General features: G+C 39.7%; 1 protein-coding gene across 2 annotated transcripts in view; it reads right to left on the bottom strand.

The window, feature by feature from the left end:
• Positions 1 to 21,139, bottom strand: part of PI4KA (phosphatidylinositol 4-kinase alpha) — a 54,314-nt gene extending 33,175 nt beyond the window's left edge. The window contains exons 1-19 of one of the 2 annotated variants that reach the window (XM_021549910.3): positions 20,906 to 21,139; positions 18,860 to 18,976; positions 17,637 to 17,730; positions 16,887 to 16,975; positions 16,338 to 16,410; positions 15,773 to 16,032; positions 15,021 to 15,090; positions 12,938 to 13,086; positions 12,292 to 12,357; positions 11,205 to 11,301; positions 10,644 to 10,835; positions 9,806 to 9,906; positions 8,907 to 9,036; positions 8,044 to 8,176; positions 7,295 to 7,390; positions 6,405 to 6,588; positions 5,578 to 5,681; positions 4,488 to 4,656; positions 2,408 to 2,458 (exon numbers count right to left, since the gene is read on the bottom strand). In XM_021549910.3, coding sequence (XP_021405585.1) covers positions 2,408 to 2,458; positions 4,488 to 4,656; positions 5,578 to 5,681; positions 6,405 to 6,588; positions 7,295 to 7,390; positions 8,044 to 8,176; positions 8,907 to 9,036; positions 9,806 to 9,906; positions 10,644 to 10,835; positions 11,205 to 11,301; positions 12,292 to 12,357; positions 12,938 to 13,086; positions 15,021 to 15,090; positions 15,773 to 16,032; positions 16,338 to 16,410; positions 16,887 to 16,975; positions 17,637 to 17,730; positions 18,860 to 18,976; positions 20,906 to 21,139 — 2,409 coding nt within the window. The remainder of the gene's footprint in view (positions 1 to 2,407; positions 2,459 to 4,487; positions 4,657 to 5,577; positions 5,682 to 6,404; positions 6,589 to 7,294; positions 7,391 to 8,043; positions 8,177 to 8,906; positions 9,037 to 9,805; positions 9,907 to 10,643; positions 10,836 to 11,204; positions 11,302 to 12,291; positions 12,358 to 12,937; positions 13,087 to 15,020; positions 15,091 to 15,772; positions 16,033 to 16,337; positions 16,411 to 16,886; positions 16,976 to 17,636; positions 17,731 to 18,859; positions 18,977 to 20,905) is intronic. The other variant, XM_021549911.3, reaches the window with a different exon arrangement.
• Positions 21,140 to 21,438: the final 299 nt, after the last annotated feature.

The raw sequence follows: 21,438 nt of genomic DNA, 5'->3' as shown, positions 1-21,438 counted from the left end.
CCATGCTTGATTTAATGGACAAAACCTTTCAAGTCACTGCAAACTGTCTGAATCGTTCTGGTAACAACACAAAATCTGTTCAAATGTGTCACATTTGAAAATGAGAAGATTTACCCACACTCTGTAGAGTATCACTGTCTACCTGATTCAAGGAACAGAGCTACCCCATACATTCAAATTATTAAAGACAATGAACATACCTCTGCACACCTTACCTTACATCATACCTTTAAAAAAAATGTGCCTCATAATCCAGTGAGAGTATGTTTATTACTTTCTGCAATATCAAATACTATATTAATCTATCTATATACATCAGAAGTTTGTCTTATGTTAGCAAAAGTGTCCTTTAAACTGATATTTTTTTTAAGAACTACGGATTTTCTTAAAAAGGTTTTTTTTTCAATATTAAGTTTAGCTTGTTGATTTAATTTTGCTTTTACATACTGATGTTTGTAATTTTGCATCTTCTCCAGTTATATGCTCCATACACAAAGTTTTTCAACCTGCCAGCCAGTGAAACACTGGTATTAGCTGATGAAGATGATGAAGAGCTGGCACTGAGTAGGAAACTCTATTTCCCCTATTCCTGTCCTTTAAGTCCATCACATGATAGACAATTTTCAGTACTGGAAGTGCACAACAGAAATTAACATTCATATACACATTTAATCTGTATGCAGATATTTATACTGTTTTATCTGTATGCAAAAAGGAAAACACATACAAAAAAGAAAAGCATATGCAAAAGCTTAAATATTCATGCCCTAAGTTGAATTAGTCTATCAATGATTGAATGAGCTGGAGCATCTGCAATATGGGGTTTTGGGGACTTTTTTGAGACAATTACTCAAGGCAAAGAGGTCAAGCAGAAAAGCAAATCAGCTACTGCTCAAAACTCATGATCTTCATACATTGTGCAAGAAAGTCAAATATTTACTTCAACAACCATAATGTAACCATTAACTCTTGCTTCAGATTCTGGCACTATCTGACTGCATTTAAAGGTCACATTGGTTAAGAAAAATGCAGTTATCCATAGCTATTCAGAACAAATGTATCATCAATAAAAATTTGAAACAGAAAAGTACTTCCATAACTTATACATTAAGTCTCTAATAAGCACTTCTCTCAATATGCAAGGAATGGTCCTGCTTTCACTCAAATCAGCATCACTGACAGCTGAAAAATGCCACCCACTAGAACATCTCAATGCAGGACTAGCTGGCTCATGCAAAACCTGAGCAACTGCTGAGTAACAGTGATCCAAGACATTTATAAACACATTCCTTTAAAGTTAGGAACTGGTCCTTGTGATCACTGCTGAATTTGGGGAGGGCTGATGTATGAAGCCAGTGGAAGAGATACAGGAAGGAAAGGAACAGTCCTCTGATCTTTAACTAGTGCTAATTTTAGACTCATCTTTTTGACAAACTTCAGTGAAGAGCTTTGTGGGGGAAGAGTATGAAATGAATGCTGTTTTCCTGCCTGTTAATGGATGTGCAGTATGAGAAGTTACAAGCAGGCATCCCTCCTGCAAGCAGGGAATACATTTTTCCCTTTTGTCCCAGCAGCTGTGCAGGAAAAGTTCCACAGAATAATTCAGCTTCAGAAGGGAAACAAGCAGCATGATGCCTTTTGTCCTCCAGGAAGTTTGTCAATGGATCTTTTAGATGTGACTTTTTTTTTTTGTTAAAGCTAAAGCAGTTAGGCAAATAGTCCTACTGACCTGGATGTATCAAATTTTCTGTTGGAGGTCTAGATCTACAATCTTTTCCTGAATTAGCACTTGTACTTTGTTAAAAGAAATGTTTTTTTTCCTAGACAAAAATTATATCCAAGAGTGAACACAGATATGCTTCAGAATAAATTAGTTTGGCATGGACATCAGTGTCCTTGCACATTTCCCAAAATGCTTTCAGCCTGACAGACAATTCTCATTCCAGAAGACATGGGACACTTACCCCCTTCTTTATCTATGATTTTTTTTTTCTTTTAAGAAGCAGAATTCACTGTGCTGCCAAACTAATATTTATTTTTCACTCTGTTTCTACTAACTCTAGTTTTTCACTTCTCCTCAGGCCATAGCTATGTGCTGTTTATTACACTACATGCCAAATACCAAAGTAATATTCCCTGCAGTATTATTTAACTTAAGGATCTCCTGAATTCGTGGCTTGAAACAATATAACGCCGAATCACAGATTGTTTATTTTCAAGAGATTTGTCATTATTAAATGAATGTTTCCCCCGCTTAGATGTATTATTTTACACTAATACTACATTTCTCCTAGATGGTAACCTCTGCACTACCAGTTAATCAAATCTTTTTGCTAGAAATAGCATCAGTATTTGATAAATGCAAGGAAAATTATTGTTTGCAACAACTGATCCATTGGATACTCACCACAGCAATGACAGGAATAAGCACACCCAGGTTCCCTGCACTACTGGAGGCCTGAAAAAAAAAAAAGTAAATGTTCAAAACATCTACAAAGCATTTCTAAAGAATTTGCTAAAAGACATATTTCAAGCATCAAACATTGCAATTACAACTTTGTATCTTGCAAAGAGATGTGCACATGGTGGTCAGGAGAGCACCTATGAAATCCACAGGACTGAACACACCCTGGAATCTTTTAACAAAGCTTTTCAGGTTTTCCTCATGGACTATTGAAAGAATTTTTTCCCCTCTTAGCACACCGTCTGTAGATATTTAATAACTGCTAGAAAAATGATCACATTAAATGGGTGGCCACAGACAAGTATCAAATGTTTACCAGAAGTTTCATTTTACTATCAAAATTAAGCCAAAAATAACAAGCCTGTAAAAAGGATTTTCAAGAATTTATTTAAGCAGGAGGAGCAGCCTTTTCCATTGAAATATAAGAAGAATAAGGAAAACACAGACTTCCTTGAACTTTTTAGGACTTTTTAAATTGCAGCCATACTAGTGTATTTGCTCTTGACCAAGCAGAGTATTAAAGAATTGAAAACATTTACTGAGCACAGCACATAATTTCTCACATTTTCTGATCATGCAAACAGTGGTGGCACAGCCACCACACTGAGACATCTCTGTGAAGTCCTTCCCAACCTCCCTTATCCCTCCACACTAGATGTGGGAAAGAGGGAATGCTCCAGTTCCCTCCTTACAAGAGAGACTGCTGGTCCCACACAGATGAGGAGGGAAGATGTGCTAACAGGGTATAGCTTTGCATGAAGTGGAATAAAACAAAAGGAAGCAATTTTAAAAAGAAAAACAAAGAAGGAAATAAGAGAGCAATAGAGAAACAAAGCCAAATAGTCTTCAGATGAAACAATAATGGTACAACCCAACAAAACCAAATTTCAGTTAGCTTTCCTGAAGAGTCAAGATAAAGAAAACAAAAGATAGGTTTAAAAATATTTTTGAAGGGAATAAAATAATAGCACAGAAGATATTCTAAGGGGTAGGGACAGTTGGAAAAAGTCACCATAGTTTTTTTGTTAACTTCAGGACAATCCACTGCATGTGACTCACTGCTTCAGAGTCATAGCAGAGATACAAACTAACTGCAATAGCCAGAACCCAGCAGAACTATACAGTTTCTGTAGAAAACCCATTTTTCTAGTAGCACTTTTTGTCAAAAAAATGAAGTATCAGCATCTTTATGATAATACATGGCACTGAGAGTGAAGAAGATGGAATGACTTCTATTCCTGGGCATACTCAGAGAACATCTGTGGCAACTAACATCAATAGCAAAAGAAAAGATATTTTTTCTTCTTCTCACAAAAATAATTTTTGAATGGTTGAAAATAGAACAAAAAAAAAAATCACTGATCATTTTAATAGTGATCAAGCGAATTTTAGCATGTTGAGAAGAGACATAGGCAAACTAATGAAGAAAATCTTGCTTTTGTTTGGGGAGCACAGCATGTGCAGTGTTTTACCCTCTTTATTTCTTCTTGAAAATGAAGTCTTCAGAATGCCTTTCATAACTTGTACTCTGCATTGAGTAGAATGTTCTAGTGAGAACAGCTCTCAGGATCTTCACACTAAAGAAACACTGCCTCCTAGCTCAATTCATCTGAATTCTGTCATTTCTCCATTTGCAGAATTGCACAGCTTTCAGTCAGTGCAGCAGTTTGTCTCTCATACTGATTCCAGAGCATCCCATGCTTCCCTTTGCAGCTCTGCCTCTGACATTCCAGGCAGTCTCAGCTGAACTGCAGCTATTCCCTGTTTTATCTGGGACACTCCAGGCAGTCTCAGCTGAACTGCAGTTATTCCCTGTTTTATCTGGGACACTCCAGGCAGTCTCAGCTGAACTGCAGTTATTCCCTCTTTTATCTGGGACACTCCACATGACCAGTCAGGCATCCTACACCACCACCAGAATGCACTTTCAGGCTTAGCACACCCAGGGTTTTCCCTGTGTGTTCAGCAGTGCCACCCACATAAAGCATAGCTGCACACAATTAAAAACCAGTGTGTATCTGACCTTCAGTGCTGGTCCTTTTTCACTTGCTCTCTCACTAGCTCTCTTTCCTTCCAGCCCAAGCTGAACGAACAGCTCCAGCAAGTTCATCAGCAGCTCATCCACAAGGTGATCCACCTGGATGTTGGCAGCAATGTTGGCTAGGGCGTTAATGACTGCTAAGGAGCAGTGCCTGAGGAGAAAGAACAGTTATGAACAAGCAATTCCTCAGGTTTTATATTGTCAGTGTTTTCTTCATAATACTGACAGTAACTCTTGTAATAAGACTACTGACGTATTTCCACCCAGTTTTTTCCTTGCGGTTTTTATGAGCAGCACATCACTTCACTGACAATTGAAATGCAATTGGTTTAAGTGAAAAACTATTTTTAAGTTGTGCCTTTGGAAGATGTTCCATTTATGATGCTGTCATGACCACAAGGAAAGTACTTTAAGTACTTTAAGCAGCCAAGGGCAGTGTTTCTGTTTTGGGAAAGCTCTTGAGCAGAAGAATCACAACTCATATCAGTTGTTGAAGTTGAGATTGCATTGTTAAAACATACTGACAGAACAGCTATTCCCATTCTGCATTGAAAGGTATCCACCTACTCCAACTACCAACAAACTCTGTGATAATCTTTACTTTTAGTGGGGACAACAATGCATAACTTGCATACAAAGAATTAAATTGTTAATGGTTTGAATTTAATCCCTAACAAGTACCAGGATCACATTAAAAACAAAAACAAACTATACTCTCAGCTTTTCTGGGCTAAGAGATTTAGTAATTAATTACTGTAATTTAGTAATTAATTACTGTAATTACAGATAACATAAGTCTGTAATCAATGTCAATTAGCTTTCACAAAAACTGACCCCTTACAGAAGTAAAAGTTATCAATGCTACTTGTAGTGAAAAGCATTTTCAGGAATCTCTGCATTTTGAAGTGCTATTATTTCTAAATTAACGTATTTATTTTTAACATCAAAGAACAGTACAATTTACAAACTTGTAATAAAACCTGATAGTGGGGAAAAAGTGAAAAACCCCAAAGCAGCACAAAGGGTATTTGATATAGCTGTCACACATTTAAGGAAAACAGCTAAGTGTTACCTGTATCCATGGTCCTTACAGTCTTTTGTGGCAGAGTAAACAACTGAGCTTGCTTTAACACTGATTTGTTGAAATAGATTCCACACCTCACCGTAAATATATTGCTGCAAAAAACCAAAACCAAATCCCTAAGTAAAGCTTATTGAATACAATCTCTCTAAAGATTAGCCCTATAAAATACTCTAAGTATTACCAAGTTCTTCAGATAGGTGTGCAGCCACAGCCTGAGCAATGGTTTCAGCTTCCATGAAGCAAACAGTACAAGTACTTTTGTGAATGTTTTAAATTGATCAAATCTTAGCAAATTGTTTATGTTCTTTAATTCTGCCTTCCTGATGGAAACCATTTTTTCAGTCTTCTGAGTTCTGGCAATTAATTGCTTGTTCATATGCACAAATAACATTAGGAAAAAGTCAGTTAATCTTTGCATGACTGAAGAACACAATCTTCTATATTTTTAAATGTTGTACATACAAGACTTTGAAAGTTAATTACTGATACAAAAAGAAAATACTCTCTACTTATTTGTGATAGGCCAAGTATAGAAATTTAATAACTTTTGAAAAAATTGAGTTTGGTGGGCTTTATAGTCTTTTTAAAAAAAGACTCTTATTTTCTATGGGGATTCATCTTCTTTACAGAGACAGCACTTTGCACATTATATAGCTTTTGTTGTCTCGTATCACAAAGACTGTACAAGTATCTACATGTAGTGCAGAAAAGAGAAGCCTTAAAAGCTTTCTGCAAAGCTTTTAAGCATTACATTTCCATTTAACTAAAGGAAAGGAATAATCAACTGGTATTCTCTTGGCCAGTTCTTTCCTTACATTTCCAGTGATGACCAAACAGCCAAGCTGATCAATGATGAGTACGTCAAGGTGAGAAGGGGGCTGGCAAAACTTCTGCTGTAAGATCTGCAGGATGGGTTCCATCACTTTTGGGATCTCCCTCAGTGCCACTGCAATGTGCCCTAGAGCACGAATTGTGTGGTCAGGAATCAAATGAGCTTCCCTGTTAGGACAACAAAGAAAAATCCCAACGTGATAAATGGAACTGTTCAACAAGTTATCAAGAATTCAGTTACATTTCAGATAAGTAACAGTTCCTATACTAAATTTAAACATCACCAGCAGCTTTAATACTGCCACTCTATACATCCCCCATCCCCAACATTAGAGGATATATTTGCAAAAGCTGATTTTCAAAATAAAAAATAACTTTTCCCAAACTCATTATTGAAGAAGTCCACAGTAACTCATGAATAAGCTGTTCTAACAGAACAGTGAAAAGAGGCAAAAATTATGGGCAAAATCCTAAGACAGTCAGACCAGCTACTACAGAACCTCCCCATGAGACTTCTTGGTTAGCGAGGCTCTTAAAAGCAGGGCAAAATGCCACAAGTGACAAATATGTCTAGCCAAAAAGGACAGCTGAAGCTTGAAGGGAAAGCATCACTCAGCTGAGGAATCAAAATTGGCTAATATTCACCAAAGATTTGCTGACTCAATCAGCTAAAACTGAATCCATACCTCTCAATATGAAAACAGGCTCAGCTCTGCAAAGACTTGGCATGGGGAAGATCTTGATCCCACGCACAAGCCCATTAATCTCAGAGACATTCAATTCTAAAATAATACTGCCAGTACATATATCTTAGAGTAAGTTTCAGATTCACTGAGTGAAGGAAAAAATTGTTTTATGACGACTGACAACTTACTTATCATTCTCCTGAGAGATGTACAGACGGTTGGATAAACTGGCAAGAAAGGCCTCAATAATCACCGAATCTATAGTTGAGCCAGCTTTCAAGCACCTGGAATAACAATGGACAGAAAAAACATAATGCATCAATAAAACATATCACTTTTAACTACTGTAAATTCATGCCATCTATATATAAGGGGAGAAGGTTTATACTGAAGAGTAAGAACTGATTGCCAAGGAACACTGCAGATACATTTTAGAAAATAAGACGAGTTTCTACTTCTGCTTTCTCCAGAAACAATAATGATGCAAATATGCAACAAGGTAAATTCAGAATTCACTGCTTTGAAACTCTAATTCCTTGTCTCTAGTTACCAACTATGTCTTCCCTCTAGCTCTCTGCAGCTATCTAAAAGGGAAAAATAATCACTGCCCACACAAGTGTGTGACAATCCTTCCATTACATGAGGCTCAGTCAATGTGACAACCTAAGCTAAAAACAAAAAAAAAACCCTACTGAATATCTACACAAACACCTACCTACTGAAAATGGTGACTAGCAGACATGGGAAGCAAAACAGTAAGACTGAATTATTATTTTACAGTTAGGACATAAACAGAACCAAGAGATGCCTGAAGGAAAATGAAGTCATGACCAAACAAGGCACAAAGACTTCATGGCAGCACAGAGCAGAACCTTCTAAATGGGCACTTCTGCCAGGGAAATAGCACATGTTTCAGCATGGTGCAGCCTCATCTTACCTGCAGATGTTGTCTATGGCAATGTCACGCAGCTGTTCATACATGGATGGCTGACCTTTCTTGCCAGGCATTACATTCACAGTGGACTCTGAATGCTCGTTGGTGACACTAATCTTAATGTCATTCCCACCTACTAAGAACACAGGAGGACAGAAATCAACACCACTTGATGAGCTATACAAGCCATTATTGCATTTGACTATTCCCAAATTATTATTCCTAAATTTAGCCACTTACTACTTTACTGTTTTGCTCTAGCATTACAGCTTTTGCATCACCAAGCAATTTGAATGGAACATTTTTCTTCTGGAAATCATAACTCAATATTAAAATCTAAAAACAACAACAAAAACCTGCCAAATGCCAAGAGAGTCATGCGGCTGGAGCAGAGGATGTGCAAGGGGAGGGTGAGGAACGTGACCTCGTTCACTCTGGAGAAGAAGCAGCTTTGGACAGAGCCAGTGGCTGCCTCCCAAGCTGCAAAGTAGGCTACAGAGCAGACAAGCAGCCTTTGTAAGAGAATTAGACACAACAGCCTCAACTCGAAACAACGGAGGTTCCAACTGGGTATGTGATTTTTTTTCCCTCACTATGAGGTTAATTATGCACTGGCTCTGGCTGCAGAGTCTCACTCAAGACAGAAGTGCTCAGTGTCAGAAGACACACAGCAGTTCTACTGCTCACCCTTAGATACACTTCTACCAGAATTTCATTTGTTTCCTTCCTCCCCATCTCCAAAAAAAATTACACAGTTCCATCTCCATTTCCACCTATAGCTGCATCACCACAAAATACCAAAAAGTATGAAAAAGCCACAAAAGTTGAAAAACAATCATTCTGGAGCATAGGCTTTTTTCTTTCACCTGTGTGATACTGGCTGTGATATTTGTAAAGTTTCACAAGCACTGGGGAAGGTATCACAAGAAAGTCTCTCAGTGATGGATTGACAGAATGAACCACAACAGGGAACCTCTCACACAGACGACCCAGACCCTAAAAAGGGAAAGAAAAAAACAAAAACCAAAACAAAACCAACAAAACATAGCTTTAGAATAAAACAGTACTATTTTTATTTCAGCTGCAAGCTTGCAACTTCAGCTCAATACAAACAAACAAAACAATATAAATCCTACACAGTTTGAGAGATTCAATTTTTAGCATAAGATTTAGACATTTTAAGCCTCTAACTGTTTTAGGTTATTCTAGAGTGTGTCATACACCACTCAAGGCTTGCTGCTCTCTTCCTGGGTGTTTTCACAGGAGTTACATGAAATGAACTGCACTCTCCAAAAATAAAGTACAAGTACAAAAAATAATGTACAACTTCAAACATTTAGAGGAAGCTGATAACTTACAGCTTATGTGGTGGAAAACACCACATTTGTAAGACTGAATAAGTGCCCAATAAGAAGACAAAAATTAGAATAACCAAGGCTTAGTCTAAAACCTCAATGGCCTGCCAGTCCCAATATTTTAATTAATTATATAATGGACTAAGAAGGTAAGTAGTTCAGAAATTAAATTCTGGTTAAAACCCCCGCCATGAATATTATTCTTCAAGAAGTAGCTAAGCTAAGAAAATTCTAAAAGCAGTTCCTAATTTTCATACCAGACCTCTGAAATCCAAATATAGAACACAATGATGGAAAGTAATAAAAAGTGCAGATAAAACGTTCTAGTAACCTGTAAAACTCCCCAAATTCTCATTCACTGATACAGTGAGTAATTTCAGTAATTAATGACAAATCTTGTAAAGACAGACCTGCAAACAGCAAATTAGCAGTGGCAAGTGAGCAATTATGACTTTACTTGAGGATTTTGACTGCAGCTTCTCTGATAACTTGATGCACAGGTTTTCTGCACCTTAAATAAAAAAAATCCAACAGAAAAAATATTTCAAATTTGTTATTAGGCCACACAAAACCCAATGCTTACTGGAATTTCTAAAATAATGGAGCAAATTTATAAGTTTCAATCTTGTAGTGTAGGATTTAGTGCTGCTTTCGCAAAAACAGTTTTAGAAACTTAGCACCTGCACCAAACAGCCCTGTCAAACACTGTGACTGAAAGAATGACAGTACTTAAAGCTGATTTTGAGCATACTTCATACAAAACAGAAATTAAATATTGCAATGTCCAAAGGAAAAAAATCCTCCACATATTCAGCAGACATAAGATTTACTCAAGAAGAAACAAAATAGAGGAAAAGTAAGAAAGAGCTTCCCAGTCCTGCTAGCAAAGAAGAAAAAACATTTTCTATAAAAGAACTGAGATATTTCTCAGTTAAGACATTATATTAAGACAAAGAGCAATAAATAAAACAAAAACTAGAAAATAAATAGCTGCATGCATTTATAGCAGCATTTATAGCATCCCCTGCAGATAATAGGAAGTTTCTGTTTCCATTTCTATGAAGAGATGTCTAACTAACCAGCCAACTAATATGACAATCTTTTGATGGAAGTTTTACTCTTGTATTCTAAAAGTAAAAAATTATTCCACTGAAATTTAATATTTCTCTGAGCACCATCTACTCTGTAAGGCTTTCTACAACTCAGAACAGAACAGACACTGCAGAGATCAAAGAGTATTTCTTTTACTTTGTTCATCTTTCACAGCCCACACCATGAGATCCACACAGGCAGCATTGGCCTGACAACGCAGTTTTAAAGGGCTCAGTTCGTTGTGCAGTCGATCCACATCATGGAGGATTTTCTGAACTTCTGACTGGCTGCTATTGAATTGCTCCAGCACAAAATCATGGACTTCCTTCACAAATGAGTTGGGAAGATCTTAAGAAAGAAAAGGAAACAACATTATACTGGAAGGATGGAAGTCAGAGTATCAAAATAACAGCATATACAAAAGTCATTGCTGCATTATAAATTATATTATTTAATCAAGTTTATCTCCTGTCTAAAAAAATCCACCAGTGAACAGATTATTCGAATGTCATCTATTATTCCTTTTAATGGTGGCCAAAATATTTTTTTCTACTTTCATGGCACTTTAATATGGAAACATTTCAAAATACAAATTTAATACCATAAGTAGAGTTCCTCGGAAATGCAAACCAAATATTCAAGCACTCAATACAAAACAGGTGATGCTTGTGATCCTAAACATAATGAAGGATAAATAAAAATAAATAAATATTATACCTTTCATATAGTATAGTGTGTCTCTCAGCATTTTAAACTGAGCAAGGTAAAGAGTGTCACTGAAGGTTTTGTAATGGAGATCTGTATTAGAACCCGTCTGAAAGACAAAAGAAGCAATCTGTCAGATTCAAAAGGAAGTATTTTCCATTAATACAAATAAGTAAATCTCACTCCACCTCCATAACGTAAACAAGCATATAAAACAGGTACAAGAAATAACCTCACAGCTTTTCCCCCTCTACTTTTAATAAAAGTACAGCCATTCAATGCATTAAATAAAATTCAGTCACTATTTGATCTGAAGAGCAAATCTGTTTCTCTAACAATGGGGCTAAAAACAAAAAAGAAAAAAAAAAAAGGAAGACTCAAAGCTCTCACTTTACTGAGATGGCAAAAAGAGAGGCTGAAGTTTTCTCTACTCATGCCTCCATTTCGAACATGGCAGTGCTCAACGGGAGGCTGAGAACAAAGCAGTCATTTCTGCACACATTTCAGCACACACCCCTTCCACCACAGCTTTATGCCCTGAGGAAATGAGGCAAACTCCATAAAATGGGGTGGAGGCTGTGACAGAACTGCACCCAGGGGAGGGGAGAAGAAGAAGCAAATTCTTGTTCCAAAACGAGGATTCGCAGACCTAAAGAACCAAATCTGCCACCTCTGAGAGACCATGAGCTGCAACACTGATACTCATAGAAATGGCACCTAAAACAGCAGCAGTGGTTTCCAAGCCACAAATTGAAAACAACCAATGCATATGTGAAAAAAGACAATGTCACTACAACATGCAAGAAAGACCTCAGTCTACAGTAAACCAGTTTTGGGCAACCAGTGCTGTAATGTATTAGGACAACTGAGCTAATGGAGGAATATAACTATTTCCTCCTATGTTATTGAAAAATATTAACCCCCTCACCATTTTTACACAGTCCAAGGCTAGATTTAAACCACTGAAAGAACTGTTCAAAAAAGGAAATTAGTGTCATTTTGCAAAGGCATACCTTACATAAGTAAAGTACTCATTTTGCAAGTAATAAGGCAAAAAATTAAGCATTAAAGTTATTAAAGGAGGAGGGTAAAACCATACCTCTGCAACTTCAGCTAAAACTGCATCTAAGGTCTTCAGAAGAGAATCCTCAACTATCTGTTTTACCTATGGAGGGAAAAAAACCAAACTAGAACAGGATGTTTCTTGTTAATGACTCTAGATAGGAGCAGAATATCATTTAATAAAATGTTGCTTATGCACATGAAACACAAGTCACTTTACTATGAAGCCTCAGGTGAAATTAAGGCTGCAACAAGAACATTTGAGCCTCTCTGCTGTTCCAGAGTAGCTGATGCCAGAAGCAGACAGGGCCTGCAGCTTCTGTCACTTGTGTGAATTCCTAGCAAATCCTTCAGGAAGTCTCACTCAGCAAAACCCAATCTTCTATTTCAGCAACTAGCAGTATGGAGGTTACACCAGAACAAGTTGTCTGCCAGACTCGAACAGGAAGCAATTGACATAAATGTACTTAATTTTCCAAATTCTGCATGGTTATTATGAGAGCTTTCCAGAATGCTATTGAAGCATGACATTAAATGCAATAAAAATAAAATTACACAAACTCAAGAGACAAAGGTTTTCGTTTTACTTGCAATTCTAAAAGCTTAAACTTAAATTGCATCTGTTTCCAGCAAATATCTGGAACACAGTGTCACTGCAATCTTGATAAGGAGCCATCACATACCATGTTCAACAGCTGCCAGAGCATTTCCAATGGGATGTTAAACTCTTTATTGTTAATGCCATTGAAGAGAGGGGAAACCGAAAAGCTGGAATTGATTGTGGAGAAGTAATAATCAGGATCCAGTGCACTCCCATCAGGAAGATATGAACCTGATCAGAAAAAAATGATGGAAATACAAGTTACAAACAATACATCAACTGTATTTAATGGACGCATTTAGCCACTACAAAAGAGTTCTTTCTAACACAGTCTTTAACTTTCCAGAGGTGCATTTCAGCTCATCTACTAGTGATTTAAGACAAAAAACTATGATACAATTGTCATTAGGAGTTTACTATCACAACAGAGAATTCATTACAGTAACTTGTGTTCATGTCAGAGATACTTCTGACAAACCTTTCCACACTACTGATGTGCATCTACCTGAAAACATTTGTAAATGCCCCTTAAATCAGAAGCACAGAGATGCAAAGAACAGGTTAAGTCAAAACCATCCTGCAAGGCTTTCCCCTGTATTAGATGAAATGAACACATGGCACAGTGTTCATTTTAGAACAGGCACCAATTCACCAGAGCAATTTGAAAGCAAAGAGAATCAAATTATTTTTCAGATTCAAGTACTCTATTAAAGCAAACAACTTGCTCAGCAAACTGCTCTTGGCTCTGTTTCCTCTTGAGAAATTGCATGTCATGCCTCTCTAAAGTACTCAGCTGGCTGTGCTAGAGTAATATTCTTGTGATTAACAGGCTTTCAAGTAAGACTATTTATTTGCACCAAAAAAAATGTCTTCAGTTCTTCTTTTTTTAAGCTGTTAGCCTTGGCCAGAATAAAACCAAGGTCACTACTCATCTTCTTCAGAAGGCAAGACCTTCACAGATTATATCAACAGAAGTAATACAAGGACTGACTGGAGCTGAAATATTTGGTAGAAGTTAGTACTGAAAATAAAATCCTGACTGAAATAATCATTAATTCTACCAAAGAGACAATTAAAATAATCCAAAAGATTTTACAAAGTTGTCCATCTACAGATTTAAGATTATTTCTGTTCTACTACAATAGTATCTCTCTAACCTACAACCTATGGGTTTTGTTTATTTTTTTAATTCAAACCTGAAGATCACAACATTGAGGAATACATTGATTCAACACAGTAGACAGATGATAAACAGCTCTGCTCCTCCTTGGCAATTCAAGAATTACCCTGTAATCCCATTATATGACTGAGGAAGAGATGCCTCTAGAAATAGCAACATGAAGAAAAAATAAAAGCAATGTGGAAAAAATTAATTTAAGCCAAGGCTTGACAGTGGAGAATGGCCCAGAAAGAGAGAAAGCCCAAACTGTTAAAACACCTAAAAGGGCCAGACAAAACCAGAGACACCAAGACAGCATAGATGCAGAGCTAGTCCTCCACATGATTCATGAAGGAGAGATTATTTTTAAGATTTCCTTTGACTTAGAACTTACAGATGGAGCTCCACCACAGCGCAGTAGTTAAGAGTTTGCATGTTAATTCATGAAACTTTCTCATGTTTTGGCCTTTTACGATACAGTAACTAATGCACATTAGTGAACACTGCACTTCAGTCTCTCCTTCAGTATTTCTTGCTTCTGCAGATTACTGGGTCTTCCATAATGACCCACATCATGCTCACTCCAAATGGAGCAGCTGTTTTGGATTTATACAATGTGCCACAAGCCTCAAAATTCCAGACCCTAGATCAAGAATGTAGCTGTCTTCTGAAGCACAATATTAACTCTTGTTCCTCAGAGTTACTCAGCCTAATCTCCTGAAATCTTTCTGGCCTAGTTGAATTAAGCTCTTCAGCACTAGGCACTGCTTAGCAGGAAGGGAATCAAGAAACAAGTGAAAAACTGAGCCTGGAAATTACTGCTGTTAATAATTACTTCCTACTGTCTTTAAACCACAATTCTTAAAAAAATCCTAGCCAGCATGTGCCACTGAATTCCTGTAAGAATTTTAAAGGCAGAGGAAGGAGTCAAAAGGTTATTTGTTTCAAATTTTCTATGAATAGCAGCAAAACCCCAAATCACAGACTGTTCCTTAAGGTAATCTACCTTCAAAGTAATGAACTGCAGCAGATCCTCCAGGAGAGCTGGGAGCTGGAAGTCCACGTTCAGGACTAACCTGAAACATTGCACAAAAGCTGTATTTTAGAAAATATTTATAAAATATTTAAAAACCTGTCAGGGAATAGACTGTACCATTAAAAATGAAACACAGCTTCAAGCAAAACTAACAGGAACTACATATTGCTGGGTCTAACAGCTCAATTCCAGGCAAAAATGGGAAGTTAAAATTGCCAGTTCAGTGCTTTTGACTAAAGGGAAGAGATCACAATGATGACTCCTCTACTGTATGGAACTATGCCAGTAACAATCTGTAGTTTCAAACCACCATCTGAATCCAGCCTTCGCCCAAGACAATGAACATCTACAGCTCCTCGTGAAACCAGGAAGAGCTCCTGTATCCTCTCGTGAAAGCTTCAGCCATGAAGTGCAGCTTCCCAATTTTACAGACATACATTACGATGCCTTTTAATGATAATAACACAAGGAATGGGATTTGCCAAATGCTCCATGTAAAGACTTACTAGCACAGTTGCTACTTTAACTGTCACTGCTTGTTCTGTAATTCAGAAACTACAAAACTATTTTGAAACTCAGTTGAGGAACCACAACAAAGACATTTGCATCTGCTCAAACAATGCGTTAAGAGACTCTCTGCATATCCAGGCTTAAATCTTTACTCCACTGAGACCACAAAATCATTTCAGCGCTGACTCCAACACAGAGCAAGTCATACAAACCTGGGTGATGCTGCACACACTGCCAGCCTTTCTCTTCAGTGTTCCTTCCTGGCAAACAGTGAGCAGAGAACTGGGAAGAATTGATCTGAAGTCATTAAAGGATCGACGGCGAATTCCTTCGAGCTCTTCTGGAACTCTCAGGGAATGTGGGGGTATTTTAGGAAAAAGCTTTGAAAGGAGAGCCTCCTCTGAATTGCTATAGCGACCAAAGGCTCGAGAAATTCCTATCAGGCAGGGCACTGCATACTTGCATAAATATTCTGGAAAAGAAAAACACATGTAAAAGCAATTAACAGTAACTTAGAATTTCCTCTTCATGGTTTTGCTACCACTTCACTAAACTGTTTCAACCTAAACTGTTTTACAACAACTGATTTGTACAAGCAGAGGAAAAAACCATGAAAGCATCACAAATTACTACAATTCTGCTTCCGTATTTTCCAGTCAACAACAAACAGAGAAGTGCTAAGGGAAGCTGAAAGACAAAACTCTGATAACCAGCAAACAAACACAAGAGAAGTTCAGAGGACAGGACTTACAAATAAAGTAACAATTTTATCACTACCTTTATCATGCATTTGTGGTGTCTGGCACATTCCCAACAGGAACTGCATTACTTGTAGGACTGCATCCAAAATCTAAAGTCATCAAGACAGACATACAAAAATATCTTTTGGTAAAGAGATCTCATTATCTTACACCAGATCATTATAATAACTGAAACTTGTAAACATTAATGTAAGCACTTCTGTGAAGATTTCTTAATGTTGTGGGTCTAAAAGATTATATTGCACTCACTCAGGTTACAGATCTTCTCCTGTAAAGTCTGCAGTGAGCTGCAAATACTACACAATGAAACTGCAGCACTCCCAACCTCAGTATCAAAACTGGAATTTTAAAACTCTGGCTCAGCAACTGACACCCAAAAGTAACTACAGATCTATGAATATCCTCTAGGTGCTTGACTATTAACACAAGCAATTAATGCATCAGTGCACGCGCCAAAGCAATCAGCCCCTTGCTGACAGGGAGGAGCTGTGCTCTTCTCCAGACATTTGTCAGGACTGCAGCATTGGAGAACTGGGTAATACAAGAGCACAAACTTGAACTCCACCTCCTCTCGGAAAGATGCATCCCTGTAAGCTACATCAGATAACAACGTCACCAAGCAGAAGCTGAAGTTTTCTGCCACTGGAAGCAAACCTGCAAAGTAATGGAGAGAAAATCAGCCACTTAAGACTTGATAGAGAGAACCAACGTAGAAAGATCAAACTATAACAAAGCAACAAGACACAAGTGATTCCCATATCATAAAGTTCTGAGGCATGTTGTATACACAAGTAGTATTACATACAAAATTCAGAAGCACTCTAACCATCATAATTTCAGCATAAATATTTAAAGAAAAATCAGAATTAAAAACCTTGCCAGGCTTTCAACTTATCAGAAATAAACCCTAATTAGATAATACTGTATAAAAGTATTCTTACACTAAGGGAGCAAAAAAATGAAGTGATTTAAACAGCAACTAAGCATCAAAGCTAAAAGCAGAGCAACAAATCTCATGTTCCACTCTCCTACTCTAGCTACTACACAATCTTCTGCAGTTTAGTAACAAAATATATTGAGCACAGAACTATTTGGAAAGTGCAATTCACCAAAAGCAGTAAAGCAGGAAAACAGGGATCTATTCAAATTCCTCTGGCTTCTAAAGAAAATCAATATTAAAGGCTGTCAAGCCAGGAGCTAAGTAAGAACACAGCAGGACTTCTCCCCGCCCCTTGAACCATGTCCTGAACAACCTTTGCTATTTCTACCTCCTGGCTGGCATTCCATGACGGACATCAAAAAATCCAAACATCACCTCTGCCTTTCCGTGCATTGCTTTCTTCTATCCACTGGACTTTGGGAAGGCCCTTCATGAGTCGCAGAAGGTAAGGAACCACACTGTCCTTGTGCTAAAGAAGAAAATATTCTATTTAAAAAGGAGAAAAAAAGCTGAACTATATAATCTCAAGATACTTTAGAGATATGGTAAAACGATATTAGCACACACAGAACTTGCTTCTAGTGATTACTCCACAGGCTTCTTAACTATTGCAAAACTGATTTCAAAACAAGCAAATGAAAGTAACCCAATTCAATGCCTTAAATCCAAGCCTTTCACTCCAGACAACAGTTCATTCTCCCTAAAAGCTGGAGAAGAAAGTTCCAGAACAGTACCTAACCTCAAACACTTTATTAATTGACAGCAAGCTCTCAAAATAAATTTAAGACAGCTAGAAATTCAGAGTGCCAGTACCAATTCAGTACATATGATGCATCCCAGGGCCTTACACAATCCACTTAACACATCTAAGTAACACTTCAGCTCCCTCACCTGCAAATCAAAGCACAGTACAACTGCCTTATGAAAAAAAAACCCAAACAAACACAAAAATAAAAAGAACAAGGTCAATAACATCCATGCAAGCTGTACCATAGTACATGGTACTGAATAGGAGGCAATTCAGGCCTGATGCAAATCCTAGTAATATGAAAGAATTTAAAGTAACAGCACTGGACCTGGGGCTCTGTCCATGCTTCCCCTCCTCTCCACAGAATAATACCAGGCCCAGCAAAGGGAAGAGAACCAGCTTGTGCTGGCCCTGCTGGCAGACACAGAAGGGATGCTTCTGTACAATGCAGCCTGTGTACCCTGTCTGTTTATCCTGGCATGAAAGGGCCTATTGCAAACCTGGCCTTCAGGAGGGCATCGGAGCATCCCTGTCAGTCAGGAGTATGTGGGGAGGAAAATGCAATGACACACTTTGTTAGAGTAAATCCTGCTGAATACTCTTTCCTTTCTCTGCTTAAGCCACGATGACCAGAAAACACAGCAGCAGTTTGGCTGTGGCAGTGCCATGGCTACTGCCCATCACACTCATCAATATTTCCTTGCTCCCCTGACAGCACCCATCCCTTATCTCTGATTTTTTAATCTACTTTTATGAAGAGCAAATACCAACTTTTCATTCACTGATCAACTAAACTTAAATTAGTCCAAGATCCTTGAAGGTAAATAGGTAACCTAAGGGGGAAAAATACCTGAAGATCAGATTCAACTAGGAAGATTCCTAAAGCAATAACAGCATCCCTGCGACGTTCATCCAACTGGAAAATTCCATGGAAATCCATTGGACACATACAGAGCAGCTTTTGTACCTGAAAAACAGCAGAGGGAATGAACAGTGGAACAAGATTGGAAACCAAATTGAAGCTTGTTTGAAGTGCATAGTGATCTCTCCACCTTCTGGAATACATTTGGCAACATTACTCTCCTTCCGTCATCCATCTCACTGAGAACATCCAAGGGCAAGGAAAGACTGAGGAATGACAGAAACCAGAAAAAAGCAGAAAAATCTCAAGTAGATGTCAAACGTTTTTACTACAACATAAGTCAATTTAAAGGTATTCTTCAACACTTGATCAAAGGGCTGAAGTATGATAAAGCCTTCGTTCCACTACTTCACTTTTAGGTGTGCAGGAAATGTGCAGCAGACATTTTTATTATATTTACTCAATTCCTGTAAACAAAAAACAGGTGGATGGAGCTTTGATTACTGCTGTACCAAAGCCTCCTACATATACAGCACTGAAAAATTACCTGTTACCAACCTCCAACCTAAGTATGACTCCTGCTCAAATCCTTTCAACATAACAGATTAAGTATACAGAGTTAATATTTTCTCACTATTCACCTATTACTTTATTCCATACTTAACAAATACACATTTAAAGACTACATCAAATCTCCCAAATACTTTATTCTTCTGTGGAAATGCAACAAGCACATTTTCTTTTTATAAATTTCCTTGATGTTAATAAATACTATCTAAAAAGGGCCTTCTTAATAAATAACTATGTTTGACTCACCTGTGTTTGAATGTGAAGTCACTTCCTATTTAGATAACGCTCTGAACATCCCCCCCTTGACATTTCTAAAGCAAGAAACAACCTCCCTAGAGGATCAGAAAAATTGACTGGATGCTCAGTGGAATTCTAGGCTCTGGTCCTTCAACTGCCAGACCTCCTAATTTCAAGACCTGTAGTACAAAACAGATAATCCTCTTGCTCAGTATAAAATACAGCAGAGGAAATATGAACTTTGGAAGATGACTGCTAATATACGTGTTCCACATCAGGTTACTTTACAATAACATGAGTGAGCAACTCTGGCTATATATGAGCTGCTACTATCATTGAACTGCTGTATTCTGCCAAACTGGGAAAAAAAATTAAACACCTGGATATTTGTGAACCAACAGCAGGGCACAGGAAAATTATCCACCGTAGGCAGTAACACCAGCGGAACACTTCCAAACAAGAAATAAGAAAAGAAGGCTGCAACAGCTGGCTGAAAACAAGCAGTATAGATTTCATCAGCACAGAGCAGTGCTTTTTTCAGCTCTTTAGTCACGATTACTGCCTGATGCAACTGGGACATGGTGTAGATGGGTGCCCAGTCCCAGCACGCCAGGCTGTCCATCCCTGCTGCGGGGGGAGCGGGGCAGCCCCTCGGGGGCACTGCCCACACGGATCCCCGTGGCTCCCCTGCAGCAGGGCTTCATCTCACCCGGCACCGGCTGCCTCGCCTGCATTTAACCAGATACGCGGCGCAAAGCAACCAGCCCTAATTAAGTTGAGACTAATTATTCCCACAAGACTATATTCTACAGATCGGAGGGACACGCAGCAAGATCCAGTTCCTTGCCCCGAGGGTGCGCTGCTGTTCCGAGTTTTTGGGTCATGCTGGCCCAGAGGAGCATCCCTGAGGCCCAGCTGCCCCGAAGGCACGGCCGGACGAGGCTGGGCTGACAGAAGCCCCTCAGGGCCCACAGCCAGGCGCCCCAGGGCATCTCCCGGCCCGCGGGCGCGCTCGCCGCCCCCAGCCCGCCTGGCAGGGCCAAGGGGGCGGGCGGGCACCCCACACACGGCACGAACAGAGGGGCACGGACGGGCCGAGCGGGCTGCTCGGAGTCCTGTGCACACAGGGGCCACCAGCCACACGCGGCTCCCACGCGTGACAGCGCCGCAGCCGGCACACGCGCAGCGCCCCGCGCGGGACGGCCGCTCCCCACAACCGCCCCTCACCTTCTCCAGCGGCGCCGGGTTCTGCACCGCCAGCGACCGCGCCAGCGACAGCACCGTGTTGAAGTAGAAGCCGCGCGCGGTGGCCGCGCTGCTCCCGCGCCCCGCAGGGCCCGCGGAGGGAGCCGCGGCGGTCCCGGCCGTGGCGGCCGCAGTCCCGGCCGCCGTCCCGGCCGCCGCCGCCGTGGCCGCCGTGGCCGCGGCCGCCGCTGCCGCCGCCACCGCCGCGGCCGCCATGTTGTACGGGAACGGCGCCGGCCGGCTCGGCCCGCCGCCGCCCGCGAGATCGGCGCCTCTCGCGGGATCACGGCGCACCAATCACGCCGCAAAGATGGCAGCGCCCTGCGCGGCTTCACTTCCGCCCGGTGGCCCGCCCTCCCTGCCCGTGCCCCGCCCTGCGCAGCCATCCCTCCACATACTTCCCTCTCCCCCCGCCGCGATGGTTCCGCCCAGCAGCCGCCTGTCTGCCAGCGGCGCTGCGGCGCGCTCACCCCGCCCCGCGGGGGGGAAGGCGGTCGGTGGCTGCGCCCAGCGCT

Source organism: Lonchura striata, chromosome 18 (assembly GCF_046129695.1).
Source record: "Lonchura striata isolate bLonStr1 chromosome 18, bLonStr1.mat, whole genome shotgun sequence".
NCBI classification, from domain to species: Eukaryota; Metazoa; Chordata; class Aves; order Passeriformes; family Estrildidae; genus Lonchura; species Lonchura striata.
Note: the sequence above shows the minus strand (reverse complement) of the source record. Positions and strands in the feature narration are given on the sequence as shown.